We start from the raw sequence: 13,949 nt of genomic DNA, 5'->3' as shown, positions 1-13,949 counted from the left end.
GGCTCCTTGAAGGATGAAAATAGCTGAGTTCATCAGGAAAGCCAGCACGACAAGCTCCTTCAACAGAACCAACGGCTTCCAACAACTCCTGAAAGCCTTTCTCCACTCCCAATAGCCTAATTTCTTCTCCAGTTCTGCCTCTTATGCTGCTGGCAACAGTCCCCAAATGGGCCTCCCACACCCAGCACCACGCTTAGTCAGTTCAGCTGAGAGTTATAAGTTCACCACCAGTTGTCAATCCACTACACTGGATTTCACCAAAATGTGAAGAATTCCTTTCGGTGTTTGAAGTGGTTATAGGTGATGCTATTTACATTTTTGTACTTAAACATTTTCGGTAAGGGACATGTGTATCTTTTTAATTATAGAAGCAGAAACATAGTACCATTTTGGGATTGGAAAGCCTGGTAGGTGAAATTGAGGTGGTGAAGGGGAAGTGTAGAAATGACGTTATCACAAGCAGGTCGAGGATCTGTTCAGGAAGGTCAGTCAGGCAAGCAAGTGCGTTTGGTGTCATAGATGAAGGGGTGTTGGGTTGGGGAAAGCTCGTCCACCCAGAGATGTGTCCTCTAATACAGTGCCCAGTAGCTGCATTTGGCTAAGTTTAAACTTTGGTTAAGTTTAAACTCAGTCGGTCCAAGGTAAATGAAAGATTGCTTCCTCAGCTGCATTAGGTGCCCTTGAGGTGCTTGTTGCCGTATGTGGCCGGTCATACTTGGACAGCACATTATCACAGAAGACACTTCATGCCAGAACGGAAAGGAACTAGGATTGTGGGGAGTAATATCGAAGAACAGAAGCCCCAAAGAAGGAAGAAAACAACAAAAGCTTGGTTGTGGACGCTGAGCAACATGAATCCAGGCTGAGAGTTTAGCTTTTGAACAGCGTGACCCAGCTGGAAGAATTTACCCTTGTGCAAGGTCTACTGAAGCCATGCAAGAAGTCGTTTCAGTATGACTAACACAGGTTGAACTAGTATCTCTTAAAATGTACACTCTATCCTGTTATGAGATAAGTGGTTTCAGGGGAGGGAGGTTCCTACTGAAGAGATTTCATGGGGCAAGAGTAAGACAACCACGTTTATGAAGGGTTATTCGTAGATTGTATGGGCAGTGGTTGGAATATAAAGTGTCTGTCCTGTGTTTCTTATTCCACTGCCTTTCCGGCCATTGGTGACAGAAAGGTATGCATCTTGATAATACTGTTAACACCTCTATGGGACGAGGGTATATTTCAGCATCTTTTTTCTACGTGTTATACAAGCAAGGTAAGAAGCTAAAAAACTTGCTTATTTAAAATTGAGCAGAAAAGAGTAAAATCTATAATCTTGAATTTTATTGTGTGAAATTGTTTTGGATTCTTTAAGCAAATATGGCTCACACTGTACATAGAGTGTGCACTGGCTACAGTTAAAGTATCTATATGGATGCTCTCCCAAATACATGGAATGGTGTTAATGTGCTTACAGCGCAGAGCCGTTTTGGTTAGACGATCATAATAGCAACTTGTACTTTGGGTGAAATAGTAAGTTAATGATGTAGCCATTAATTTGAATTTAGCAGACATTTTAAATATAGGTTTCTTTTGCAGAGACAAAAGTTGCAATTTAAGGCTCTTTGGTGGTCTAAAAACAGCCTAATTCTGTAGTAGCACGGTAATAAGTACTAATCCAGTTTATACAGTGATTGTAGTATGTCATGTTTGTGAAAGATTGCCCAACTGCTTTCTCTGGGTTTTATGTTAATTTTAAAATATTAAACATAAAACCTTATAACATCTTCATGCTGAGATAAACTGTTCAATTTAACTTGTGCTCAAGCAGCAGCTGTCAGGAATTATCTTGTTCCTAGTGGTTTTTGCTATCACCTTATGCCCTTCCTGGCGGAGGCACACTGTGGGATGATAAAGTGTACCTTGTTAGAATTTATTGCTTAAATAATACCTGAAGCAAGATGAACCTTGGTAGCCTAGGGATTAACTGCTGACTGAGTGCTGCCATTCACTGTATAATTATCAACTTTAAGAAGTTAATGGTAGGGAACAAAGTAATACTTGCTGCGGCTCATACCTGCTTTTTGTATGTGTACGGACATCATCACTTCTTTTGGGCATTGAATTAAGTATATTAAGAATCACTGTTTGTCCAGTTTAACTACCATTTCCTAAGTGAAAAAACAAAGAGAAGTACTTTGCTACTGATGGAGATAAATGAGGAGTGTTTCAAGATATGTTGTGAAACTTCAATTAATTTCCTTTCAAAAGAAGTCTTGTGTGGGCAGTTTCAGATGGATCGTATTATGATAATTAGTGCCATTTTTCTTCTGATGATGTTGCATTCTCTTCTTCGGGAGGTTTTTTTTTTGGAGGCTTGACTTGCGGTTTGGAGCCTTTAGTTGTGGATCAGTTGGTAGGTAGGGTAAGGAGAGAGGACTTGAGTTAAAGTGGTGCAAAGGGCTTGCCTTGGTTAAACATTTGCTGGTTCAACTTGGGGAAAATCTGTATGTAGAAGATTAACAGTTGGGTTATGGTTAGAAACACATATTTGATGGGTTTACTGTTTAGGGAATAGAGAATTTTTTTCTTTTTTGCTTATTGCCGTTTAATTTATGTTCCCCCAAATCTATAGTTCTATAAATGCTTAACTTACCAAACATTTGCAATAGAACAATGAACTGCATCTAATTTACACAGATTAATCAATTGCTAATGTTTTTGTACACTTTTAAATTTCTATCTATGTAAATATGTACATATGAATATTTATTATTAGTAGTAGCATTTTTAGTGAACCATTTCAGAATTTGTTGCAGACATTTTGACACTTCATATGTAAATAATTTGACATGAATCTTCTAAGAATAAGGATATTCTCCTGAGTAACTGGAACAAAAGTGTTATGCAGGAGAAATTCAAGATCAATAAAAATGTATAATCTTGCATTCAGTGCATATTCACATTTCCCTTGTCCTGATAATGTCCTTTGTAGCTATATTTTCCCATCCAGTCAGTTGTATCAGTCAGTGCTCACTAGAGAAGCAGATTTAAGGCGAGGTGTGCAAATATAAAAGAATTTGCAAGATTGACTTACAATGGCCGTCTCAGAGTCAGGTGTGGAAAAGTGCGAAAGTGCTCTCTGTGTGCTGCAGGTCTGAAGGTTCCAGTCGAAAGCCTGGAGCTCACTGCAGTGTCCCAAATGAGCCTGACCTGGAGGCTGAGGGGTCTGTGCTGGAAGCCGGGAGATGTCTTCCAAGGTGGAGGTGAGGAATGCAGCTCCTCTGAGGAAACAGAATGGAGCCTTCCTTCTTCATTTCCCTTTTATTCCATCCGGGCAGAAAGCCTATTGGTTGGTGTTGCTGACACCCAGGGTGGGTCCTCTTCCTTCAGCAACACTCAGAACTACGCTGATCCGACTTAGCTGGGATCTGACTTAGCTGATCCGACTTGCTCAAGGTGACAGTCAGTTAATAGTCAGCAATCAAGGATTACACACTGAATTTTGTTTTGAGATCTCTATTTTCCTCTAACCTAGATTTTTTTCTTTCATGATATTAACATTTTTGGAGATGCAGCACAGTTATTTTACAGAATATTTGTCAGATCATCTCCTCATATCAAATTCAAGTCAGGCATTTGGGGGTGAAATACATGGATGATTCGCATCTCCCTTAGTGCCTCACATTTGGGGATGCAGATTTCACCTTCTTCTTTATTGATACAGTGCACTAAGTCTGCTGTCTTAGTCAAGTCAGTGTCTACCACATTTCTTCATTACAAGTGCTGGGATGAATAAGCCATACTCACTGCATTTTTCCTTGTAATCAATTAGGTATATAGTGGTGCATTTAATGCTTATGTCTTCTTTATATGTGAAAAATAGTCAGCTTGTTCAGGGCTTCATAAAACTGCAAGTCATCCTTGCAATAGTGTGTGTGGTGGGGGAGGGAAGAGGAATGAAGAGAGAGAATGACTCAGTAATAGACACATGGATTATCATCCGTTGAATGTTGATGAAGGTTTAGCTTTATAGAAATTAGTGTTTAATAAAAAATTAATATTCTTTCCTTTGCCAATGATCAGATTTATAGGTAAACGCATATCTCCATATTTTCAGAAGTTTTCATTATAAGTTTTAGAAAGGCTTATACTAGACTGCATGGTAACAGTAGTGACAGGGATTATCTTTGGCAAAACAGGGCATTACCTGACCATAATTTTACTATTTGCTTTGGTTGGGCATAAACAGTTTAAAAAATAAATGGCACCTCCTTGATGAGATTTTTTTTTAAACTTTGAAGTGATAAACAGTAAAATTAATATGTGGTTTAAAGAGGGATTACTGACTTTTGGTCTTATGTGCTTCTTGTAGCCTATGAAGAAGGCACTTGAAGTCCTATTTATGATGTATGCACTTATTATGTAATCATTCTTCCTGTGTGAAAGGCTTGTGCTGCAGATCATATAAACACCTGAAGTTAGCCATTTGGCTTGTCAGCAAGGGAGGATTTATTGTAGTTGTAATCACGGTAATAACAAGGATGATATTTTACATTTATTAAGTACAGAAAAAAGCATTTTCCATGTAAAGGGTCCACAACCAATTTGTATTTGTGGTAGAAGGAAAAACACTTTAGGCTTAGAAGACCAGCAGTCTCTGCTTTGCTAACTTTCTACCAGTGTGATTCGAGAAAGGACTCTTAACCTTCTCAAACCTCATTTTTTTTGAATGAGAATTAAAACTGGAAGGGTCAAAGGATGCTACATTGTGTTACGAATGTGTCATCCTATCAGATTTGTGCCATCTGAATGTCCTCAGCTGCTCAGGGACTGTACTTTGTCTTTCTTTTGTGTTCTATTATTACTCCTTTCTGTTTGTTTTCCTAATACCTCATGTATGTCTCTATTGCAGACAGTTTCATCCAGTGTGCTGTCTTGTTCATCTTTTCTGTTCCATTCCGTCTCACAGTAATAGGCAGTAAAGTGAGTGTTTGTGGACTGAGAGTGAGTAAACACTTGCTCTTATCATAGACAGGTGTTCTCTCAGCTTATTGTTTCCAAAGACAGTGAGTCGGCCTTTCATCACTTTCCATGTGTGCTTTGTGTAAGGGTTTTCGTAGATTGTGTGTCTGGGGCCTGACCAGTTCAATAGTGGAGAAGAGGAGATTTTTATAGGGTACCTCAAGTGGGCTGGGAGAGAAAACATTCCAAAGGGAAAAGAAAGAAGACCGCGGCAGGTAAGTCTGTTGCATAAATCAAAGGGCTTGTGTCGTAACATGAGCATGTGCCGTTCCTGCTTTTGTATTGAATTTCAGTAGATGGTTGCATAAAGAAAGCAACTGTAATGAAACTAGGAGGCGAAGTATTCCCCAGTCAGCCTTATCTGTGTTCTGTTTGTCCTTCAGACAGAGCGTTTTTGCTTTTTTCAATAAAATCCACCCAGGTTTTTTCTTCTTTTTCTTTTTTTTTTTTATTTTTTTTACGCCTTTTCCCAATCTCGGAGTAACTGCGCTGAGAAGACCAGTGAAATTTAGGGCTTTTACAGTTCTTAGCAGTTGCTGTTTAAGAGATCAAAACTTACAATGTGGATGCTGCTATATGGTATTAAGGCTCAACTGTTGATGTGTCCCTGTAGGTGATGTGTTTTCCCCGTGTGGGGCGGAGGAAAGACGAGCAGGGCGAAGGACGACCCCTCGCATGTGCTTTGGACAGTAAATCCTCATTTCTTTGTTTTCTAGGATCCTCTTTGCAAGCTCAGTGCTTAACCTGACCGAACTGGCTGCCCTTCGGCCTGACCTTGGGAAATTGAAAAAGATCCTCTACTTCCATGAAAACCAATTGGTGTATCCTGTCAAGAAATCTCAGGAGAGGGATTTTCAATATGGATACAACCAAATTCTTTCATGGTGGGTGTAGATTGTGTTGTTTTTTGTCCTTTGCCATCTTTGTCTTTGCAAATGGTTAGCTTTTATATCTGGAGCCCTTCTATAAACTTTTAAACATCTTAAGGTAGCTGCAAAGATTTAACCATCCCTTCTATGATAATAATTACTTCTGCTCTGCAGTATATATAAGGTAATAGTTACTCCTTTTGTTTAAAAATATATATCTATATATACATAAAACAATCCAATTATATGTTAGACTAATTAACTGTATTTTTCATAACATTCAAAATAGAATCAAAAGGTTGGCAGGGACCTTCACCTCTTGATTCCATGATTTATTATTTAAGGCATGCATTTCGAAGGCGCAGTTAGTCAACTTATATTTCCCAACCTCTTTCACTGTATTCAGCTAAAATCAAAATAGAAATTTACAGAGAAATAAACATGAATGCATAATAAAGCAAAGCACTTCCCCCACCTCAGTGCTGTCTTTTTGTTGTTCTTAAGACAGAAAACTGTGGAAAATGAATTTTTTGATGTTTTTTTTCTCTTCATGGAGTCCTCTGAAATGATACAGCCTTAAAATACCGTGACATTTTAAAGGTGAGGATCTGTCTCTATTGTTACTTCAACAAAGTCTATCTCCTGATACTTTGTTAATGAAAGAAGTTAATAACAACTCCAAAATGGCTTTGCTATTCGGTCCTAATCACATAACTGCACCAGTCAAATGGAATCAGCCTGGCAGTGGTTATGTACACTTTATTCACCTTTATTAGTAATTATTAGCCATTGGGGTTGATAATATGTTTAAAGAAACCCTCTTCTCTTGCAGGTCTGTTTCTTAGTTTAGTTGACAGCAAAAACAGCTATATGATAATAATTCTGTCTTTTGAGCATTTTGTAAATGTTTTCCTGCAATCATTTTTACAAGCTGCTTTAACTGTAAAGTAGCAGTGCTATCAAAATAGAGTGGAACTGCTTCACATCAAATATCTCATAAAAGAGCAACCATTTTAAAATTTCATAATAAAATTAAAATATTTCATATTGAAACAGAGAAGGGAAACATGTTTTAAAAATAAAAATAAAATCATTTTGTGCTTTATCAATATGGAAACATTTGCAATATTTTTATGATTTCTTGAATTAGCATCAGTTTTTTCTTTAGATAGTGTGTGTTTATTACCCTTGAGAAATCACTGGGAAAAAATTAAATCTATATTTCCCTTTATGGGTGGCTTTAAAGTTAATGGAAATTACATCCCCTCATATCAGGGCTGAAATGCACAAAAAAAGAATATTTCTGTAAACTGTCTTGAATGTTTAATTTATGGTCAACTAGATTTTAAAAAGTGTAAATAGTTGAGTTGCATGCCTTTTGAGGGCAGATAGCTAAAAAAAAATTTGCTCACTACCCCTCCTGCCTTTCATAAAAAATTATTTTTATTCATAGAGAAAGAGACTATAAAAGCTTGCACATGAGTTTTGCTTTTTTTCTTCTCAAGAGGGTAAACTGATAGACATGCTTGGAGGAAAAGAAGTGGCCTTCATCACCCTTTGGTTTACTAATGGGGAAAAATGGTTCACAGTTGTCCAGAGGAAAAATCAGAGTGTCAGAAAGCGGTCCCGTTCTGATTCCTTTTGAAAAGTATGACTCCTGCTTCCTCAAATGTTTCTTTAGTTTTCTTGCTGACTTCTGCTTTTGTTGGCACTGTCAGATTTCTTTCTTGACTGTGTGGCACTTAAGGACTTTAAAGATGACTGACATAAGCGCTCACCTTACACGGAGGTTTCACTAACCCTCTGACTTACGAACACATGTCATAAGTATACATTATGATCTGTGGGTCGCTATTATAATACGTGACATATGGTGAAAACAGACTAGCTGTAAAACATTCTTCAACTTTTGGATATTGTTATACTGGCTTCCGTATTGCTTAGTGCTGTGTCAGCGCTTCTGTGACATTGCTTTGTGCTCTCCACGCTGTAATCATCTCCATTCCCCACGTTTGCACCAGGTAGCAACTGAAAGGAAAATACTTGCGCGCAAAACTAATTTTGGAAGAGAGGCGTAGGGGTGGCAAGTCAACATTTCTTTCATTGGTTTTTAATTTTACTGTGCATTAATAATAGTAAATCTATATCAGTAAAAATAGAAATAAATGTAAATAGTAAATTTAGCTCAGTAAATATGATGTAAACTCAGGCTTTGATGTGATAATTCTAATCCAGTCTATAAGCTCTATTGATTTTAATTTTTGTAGTCCTATAGACTTACATGTCTTCTTTTCTCCCCTCCCCTGCCCTCCCCTCCCCTCCCCTCTCCTCTCCTTTCTTCTCCTCTCCTCTCGTCTTGTCTTTCTATTTGTGGATGGAGATTAAACCCAGGGGTTTTGTCCTGAGCTACCTCTCCAGCTCTTTTTAATTTTTTGACTTCAAACTTTTTAGGGGAGAGAGGGTCCTGTTAAGTTGCTAAATCACCCAGAGTGGGCTCAAACTTTCCATTCTCCTACCTCAGCCTCCCATCGTGTGTCTTCTTTTCAGTGTTATTAAGCTATTATGTATTTTTAGGGTGAAATAAAACCGACTGTTTTGTATATTTAATCTTATGTTACCTGATTATGGAAGTATTTGTATGCATTTCACTAAGATACAACGACACTGAATCACTAGTTAAATGAAATGAGGCCCTTTCAGAAATCAGAATTGTGATTTATTAAATTATGATATAATAAATCATTAAATAATGTTACTTAATGATTATTAAATAATACTGATGATTAATATTATGTCAATTATTATTAAATTGTGAAATGAATATCTGATTCATAAAGCGATCATACTACACACTCAGGTTTTATTCAGCTCCTCTGTAGCTATCGTTTGTGTTAATTGGTGACCTAGAAAATTTTATAGGCAATCTGAAAAGTAATGAATCAGTTGATGTCACAAACGTTTTTCTCTTTTTTTGGTACTGAGGATGAAACCCAAGACCTTCACACTCGTGTCCATCCCCAGTCCTTTCTATTTTTATTTTGAGACAGTGTTTCCCTAAGTTGTTACACTGCCCAGACTGGGCTTGAATTCGTGACCCTCTTGCCTCAGTCTCCCAGAATGCTGGTCTTGCATGCATGCACCCCCGTGCTTGGCTCTGCTTTCATTTTACTTTAAAAACATTAAAGAGAACAATGCAGTCTGTTGGTGAGAAGTGGTAGCCAATATTACATTTGCTTTGTTTCATTCTAAAGATCTATTGTGTTATGGTCTTTTATGATACGTTCCTTTAGGTAATGAGCATGATCGAAAGGTATAGATTTCTGGATCCATTTCCACTACTTTTTGTGCTTTTCTGATTACCCTGAATGTAATAGTGAAATAAGTAGAGATAGCATCCTTCCTGTGTAGTTCCAGAATTTTAAAAAGTATAACACTAAGTTTTTTTTTAAAGCTAAAGCAGGAAATAGATTTTAATCAAATAGTGTCTCATATATATATATATATATATATATATATATATAATCTAGTATGAAAATAGCTTCATATGAATTAAGTAATGACAAGTATTTTGAACATCCTGTTCTCAGTAGTACAGTGTAAAATGAAGTACATTACTGTCAGAGAAACTCGTGTGTCTAGTTGGGGTACAGCAAAAAGAAGACTTCCTGTACGTAACGTCACCGCTGGTGTGGACTGTGCCTGGCAGTGTGGGGACGCATGCTTTGGCCTGCAGTCTCATGCCAGCCCATTACATCTTTTAGCACTCTTGATGCCTTTCTTCCTTGATTCCACCAATACAACTTCTTGTGATAGAATACTAACGACACTAACTTGCCTATTGGAGACACTTTGGTAGGTTCTGAGGGGAAATAAAATGTGCTTTTTAAGCCTAAGATGTAATGTAAACTCTGATTAATGCTGAGTTGATATTATAAAAATAACCCTGAATGAATCTAATCTGATCATTTGCATTTATCTTTTACCTTTACAGCTTGGTGGCTGATGTGGTTGTATTCAACTCGGTTTTTAATATGGAGTCGTTTCTCACTTCCATTGGGAAGTTTATGAAGCTGATTCCTGATCACAGACCCAAGGATCTGGAAAACATCATCAGACCCAAGTGCCAAGCTGTTTACTTTCCCATCAGGTTTCCCGATGTGAGCAGGTCAGTGTCTTTGACTCTGTTCTCAATTTTGTGTCATAAATTACTTCTCAAGTATGTAGAAGTCGGTGCTCTTCTTGCCAACTGTAACTTTTCACCATGAGCCTGGTTAAGTAGAGAATTGAATTCTATCTCACCAGGCTGTGATGAACAAAGACTGTAAATAATCATGTGTCCACATTATCACCGAGCGGTTGGTACAGATACTGCATTCTTTCTTTCTTTACTCACATGTATGTGTCCTTGTACACTGTTCTGGCTTTCGACACTGTTTTGTTGTTCTTGTTGTTACACAAGTTACTGTCAAGCATATTTCTCAACTTTTGCGTTCAGCTGAGCCTCACTGGTTTATATGCATCATAGTAACGCTTGTAAATCAATGTTAAATCTCATTGTTTGGGTGCCTTTAATTTCCCGTCTTGATTTCCTTTACTTTTTCCTCCTTCATTTTTGTTATTTATATTAATACAGAGTTAAATCTTTCAAATTGAGTCACAAATGTACTTCATAGCCGTTTTTCTTTCTCAGTTACTAAGGACATTTTTATTACCCTTGTTACTGGCCCACCCTGAATTAGCGGTGGATGATGTGGCTCAAAGGGAACATTTTGGAATTCTTTTTCGCTTTTGATTAAACCCTGAAAAACTATTTTTACTACCACCAGGAATATTTCTCCCTTGTGGATAGAAAGTTTACTTCAGTGAGACTCACACAAAGTGGGGGTGCTGCTGCTTTGTAATTGACTGCATCCTTAAAAGGAGTTCAGGGACAGCTGTTTCTTCCCCATCTCTGAAGTGAAGGCAGGGAATGATTTAATATCCATACATGCTGTGCAGGATGTCACCGTTAATTATTATGTTCTAAACTTACTGAGTTCACCCAGATTTTGCTATTGGGACAGTAGTCCTCATCTGTACCCACCATGTTGAATTATCTGAGTGTCTTACTAGTTAATATTTCACTGATGAAAAAATCTGCACCATACCAAATCAAGTTAGCGAGGCATAAAATTTAAGTTAGACCACCTTGCACAATCCTTCCTTTATGGGTTGCAGAAAACAGAGGCTGGGAAAAGTAGACTGGCTTGCAGTCATCTTAAGATTGTCACAGACTGGATTAAGTCTGAAGTATGTTCTGTGGTTTCTGATTGAAATTTCCAAGTACTGTTAAAGCTTCTTGTCATTGTAGGTCATTTTCCAATAACACTTAATGATCTATTTGCTCTACTGAAAACTGTAAGCTAAATGGATCTAATATCACAATTTTCAGGAGTGTGTGTGTGTGTGTGTGTGTGTGTGTGTGTGTGTGTAGTCATGTGTGTATACCTGTGGACGAATGGTTCTGGGACTCTCCAGAGATACTGAGGTCTACGTTTATTTATATGACCCATAGATATCCTCCTGCATACTTTTAAGTCACCTCTAGATTACTGTGGTACCTGATACAATGTAAAGGTTATGCAGCTAGTTGTTATGGAGTATTAATTAGGCAATAATGACAAGAAAAAAGTTTGTACATATTCAAGACAGATGCATTTTTCCCTTCTTAAATGTTTCTGATCTATAGTTGGTTAAATCCACGAATGGGGAACTTTCTGCAGACATACAGTTTTCTTAGGTGTAATGAGAGATTTTCAGTTTCTGAAAAGTATAATTTTTATACTTGACATTTATCATTAGCCTTAACACAGTCATATATCTGAATTTTTAAAATATCAGCCTTATTTTTTGAGTAAGTTTTTAAGTTTTTCATATACTCTACAGAAAAATGAATATCTTTAGGTGAGTGAGTGAATATAATTCACCTCAATAATACTGCTATAAATTTCCAAATAAATGTCCTAAATTTATTGGTGTCTGATACGCTTCTACAACATCTTATGTTTAATACACCTATGGCAATTGAATAATTTATTAATTTGGACCATGTTAGCTTAAAAGAATCTAGCTAAACAGAAGGTTAAGAAATATTGTGGCCAAGATAGCATTCATAAACAAGGTCTTAGCCCAGAGTGCTATTTGAATTATTTTCAGATGGTAATTTGCTTTATACAACCCGAACTCATATAGTGTAAGTAAGTGATTATTTGCATGAATGACAATCACTCTAATGCCTGCGGTTTTAAAAGCATATTATTTTGTTGAGATGTTGAAAAATATGTGGTGATTCCGAAGGCAAAATAGCTAAGGTGATTAAAAAAATAACTTTTATTGAATGCTTGTATCTTTCTCCCTATACATACATAATTTTGCTCATGGCAAAAATAAGTTTAAATAAAAACAAAGCAGAAAATGTCGTTAAATTATCAATGTAATATGCTCTATATAATATAATATAGATATTAACCAAAGAAGATGGAAAAGCCATATTTCTAACAAAATTAATGGGGATTTATAAGATTGCTCTCTGGTAGAAGAACATCACATAGGCATTCAGTAATAATGGACTCATGGTACCTGTATTATCTATTGCTTTCTTCACCATACCCTGCCTTACTTCCAAATACTAGAGAAATAATTGCAAGCAAAACTGTTCTCTTGAAAATATGTTCTTATATGTCTTAAACTTTCAGGGATACTCTTAAATGCTGTGGTCACACACATACATTTGGGTTTGTAGCTTCCACTTATTATCTGTATGGCTGGTGCCAGTGGAATGACCCTGAACCTAAATTCTTTAATGGTTTTGGTTACATTTACCTTGTCACCTCATAGGGATGTTGAAGTGATTAAATTAAATAATGCATGCTAGATGCCTAGGGATAGTGGCTGGATATAATAGAACACAATAAAAGATTATTTCCTCTTATTAACACCCCTACCCCCCTTAATTTATAACCAAGCACATTACTGCTGCCTGAATATAGAGAATTGTATCCACTGCACCTCCCACCTTCCTGTGAGTGACTCATGAACATAGAAAACTGCTCTGCCAAAAGGTCAGTCTATATAAATAAAGAGGCTGGTTTACTTAGTTGCTTTATCATTCCTATTCAAACGGTCTTTTGACTGCTCCAGAACTACTACATTAACTGAGTCAACTTCTTATTCTGTCCTATTTTGTCCTTCTTTATGCAGCTTAACTTCTGTATTCCATCTTTATATTTACTATTTTAAGATTGTGAATCTTTTTTATCATTTGCTTTGTGTTGGATTGGCAAAATCCCCAACTTGATTAAATCTATTCTTCACTTACTTTCTGCCTACACTTACAGGATTAAAAATGACTAGAGAAAAAAAGTCCCACAATACTTGATAGTATGCTTTGAATTTCTACTATTAAATTCAGACAGAGCCTTTGGATTATCTATCAAGCGTATCATATGTCACCTTTTTAGATAGTAAATCATGCCTCAGTTATTTTTCGAAATCTCAGATATCAAGTTACCTGTGTTCATTATCAGTTGAGTTTGAGACAATAGAAATAACCAGAAGGGAAGTTTTATACACTGACACCACCGCTAGCTGCTTCCCGGAGTGTATTCTCCATCATTACACCTATTGCTGTGGATGAGCTCACCTTGCTTCTGCCTAAGGAAGGCGTTATGTCTACTTCTTGTCCAGAACTTGTTTTCTTGCACACTCAAGGACTCTTATTCTGGCAATTCTTTCTTGTCTGTTCTGCACCGTTGGTTTTCCTCTTTTCCGAATCATTCCTGTTTTCCTTTCTTTTCAAAGTATGCAAAAAACCATTATTTCCTACATTTTAAAAAATCACTCTTCATTCTACTTCTCCTCTCTGCTACTGCCTCATTTCTCTCTTCTGTTATTAGTATAACTTCTCAACAGAGTTGTCAGTTTTTACTGCTTCCAAATTTATTCCTTCTGTTCTTTCTGCAAGTCTTCGCATTAAGACTGTTCTCATTCAGATCGCTGGTGAGGTCCACAGCCACTTCTCAGCAC

The 13,949-nt window shown here is 37.0% G+C and overlaps 1 protein-coding gene and 1 long non-coding RNA gene across 11 annotated transcripts in view; one reads left to right on the top strand and one right to left on the bottom strand.

Annotated features, from left to right (window-relative positions):
• LOC106149227 overlaps positions 1 to 3,167 on the bottom strand; it is a 15,062-nt gene extending 11,895 nt beyond the window's left edge. The window contains exon 1 of the long non-coding RNA XR_001235262.1: positions 3,089 to 3,167. This is a non-coding gene — a long non-coding RNA (uncharacterized LOC106149227). The remainder of the gene's footprint in view (positions 1 to 3,088) is intronic.
• The window catches only part of Gtdc1 (glycosyltransferase-like domain containing 1), a 367,853-nt gene that overhangs the window by 175,390 nt on the left and 178,514 nt on the right, over positions 1 to 13,949 (top strand). For 6 of the 10 annotated variants that reach the window (XM_013517454.1, XM_013517453.1, XM_005390785.2 and 3 more), the window contains 3 exons: positions 3,147 to 3,257; positions 5,733 to 5,900; positions 9,877 to 10,050. In XM_013517454.1, coding sequence (XP_013372908.1) covers positions 3,147 to 3,257; positions 5,733 to 5,900; positions 9,877 to 10,050 — 453 coding nt within the window. The remainder of the gene's footprint in view (positions 1 to 3,146; positions 3,258 to 5,732; positions 5,901 to 9,876; positions 10,051 to 13,949) is intronic. The other 4 variants (XM_005390783.2, XM_005390787.2, XM_013517456.1 and 1 more) reach the window with 1 other exon arrangement.

This window comes from Chinchilla lanigera, unplaced genomic scaffold, assembly GCF_000276665.1.
Source record: "Chinchilla lanigera isolate Chin_1 unplaced genomic scaffold, ChiLan1.0 scaffold00039, whole genome shotgun sequence".
Classification (NCBI taxonomy): domain Eukaryota; kingdom Metazoa; phylum Chordata; class Mammalia; order Rodentia; family Chinchillidae; genus Chinchilla; species Chinchilla lanigera.
This window is presented reverse-complemented; position numbering and strand designations above follow the sequence as displayed.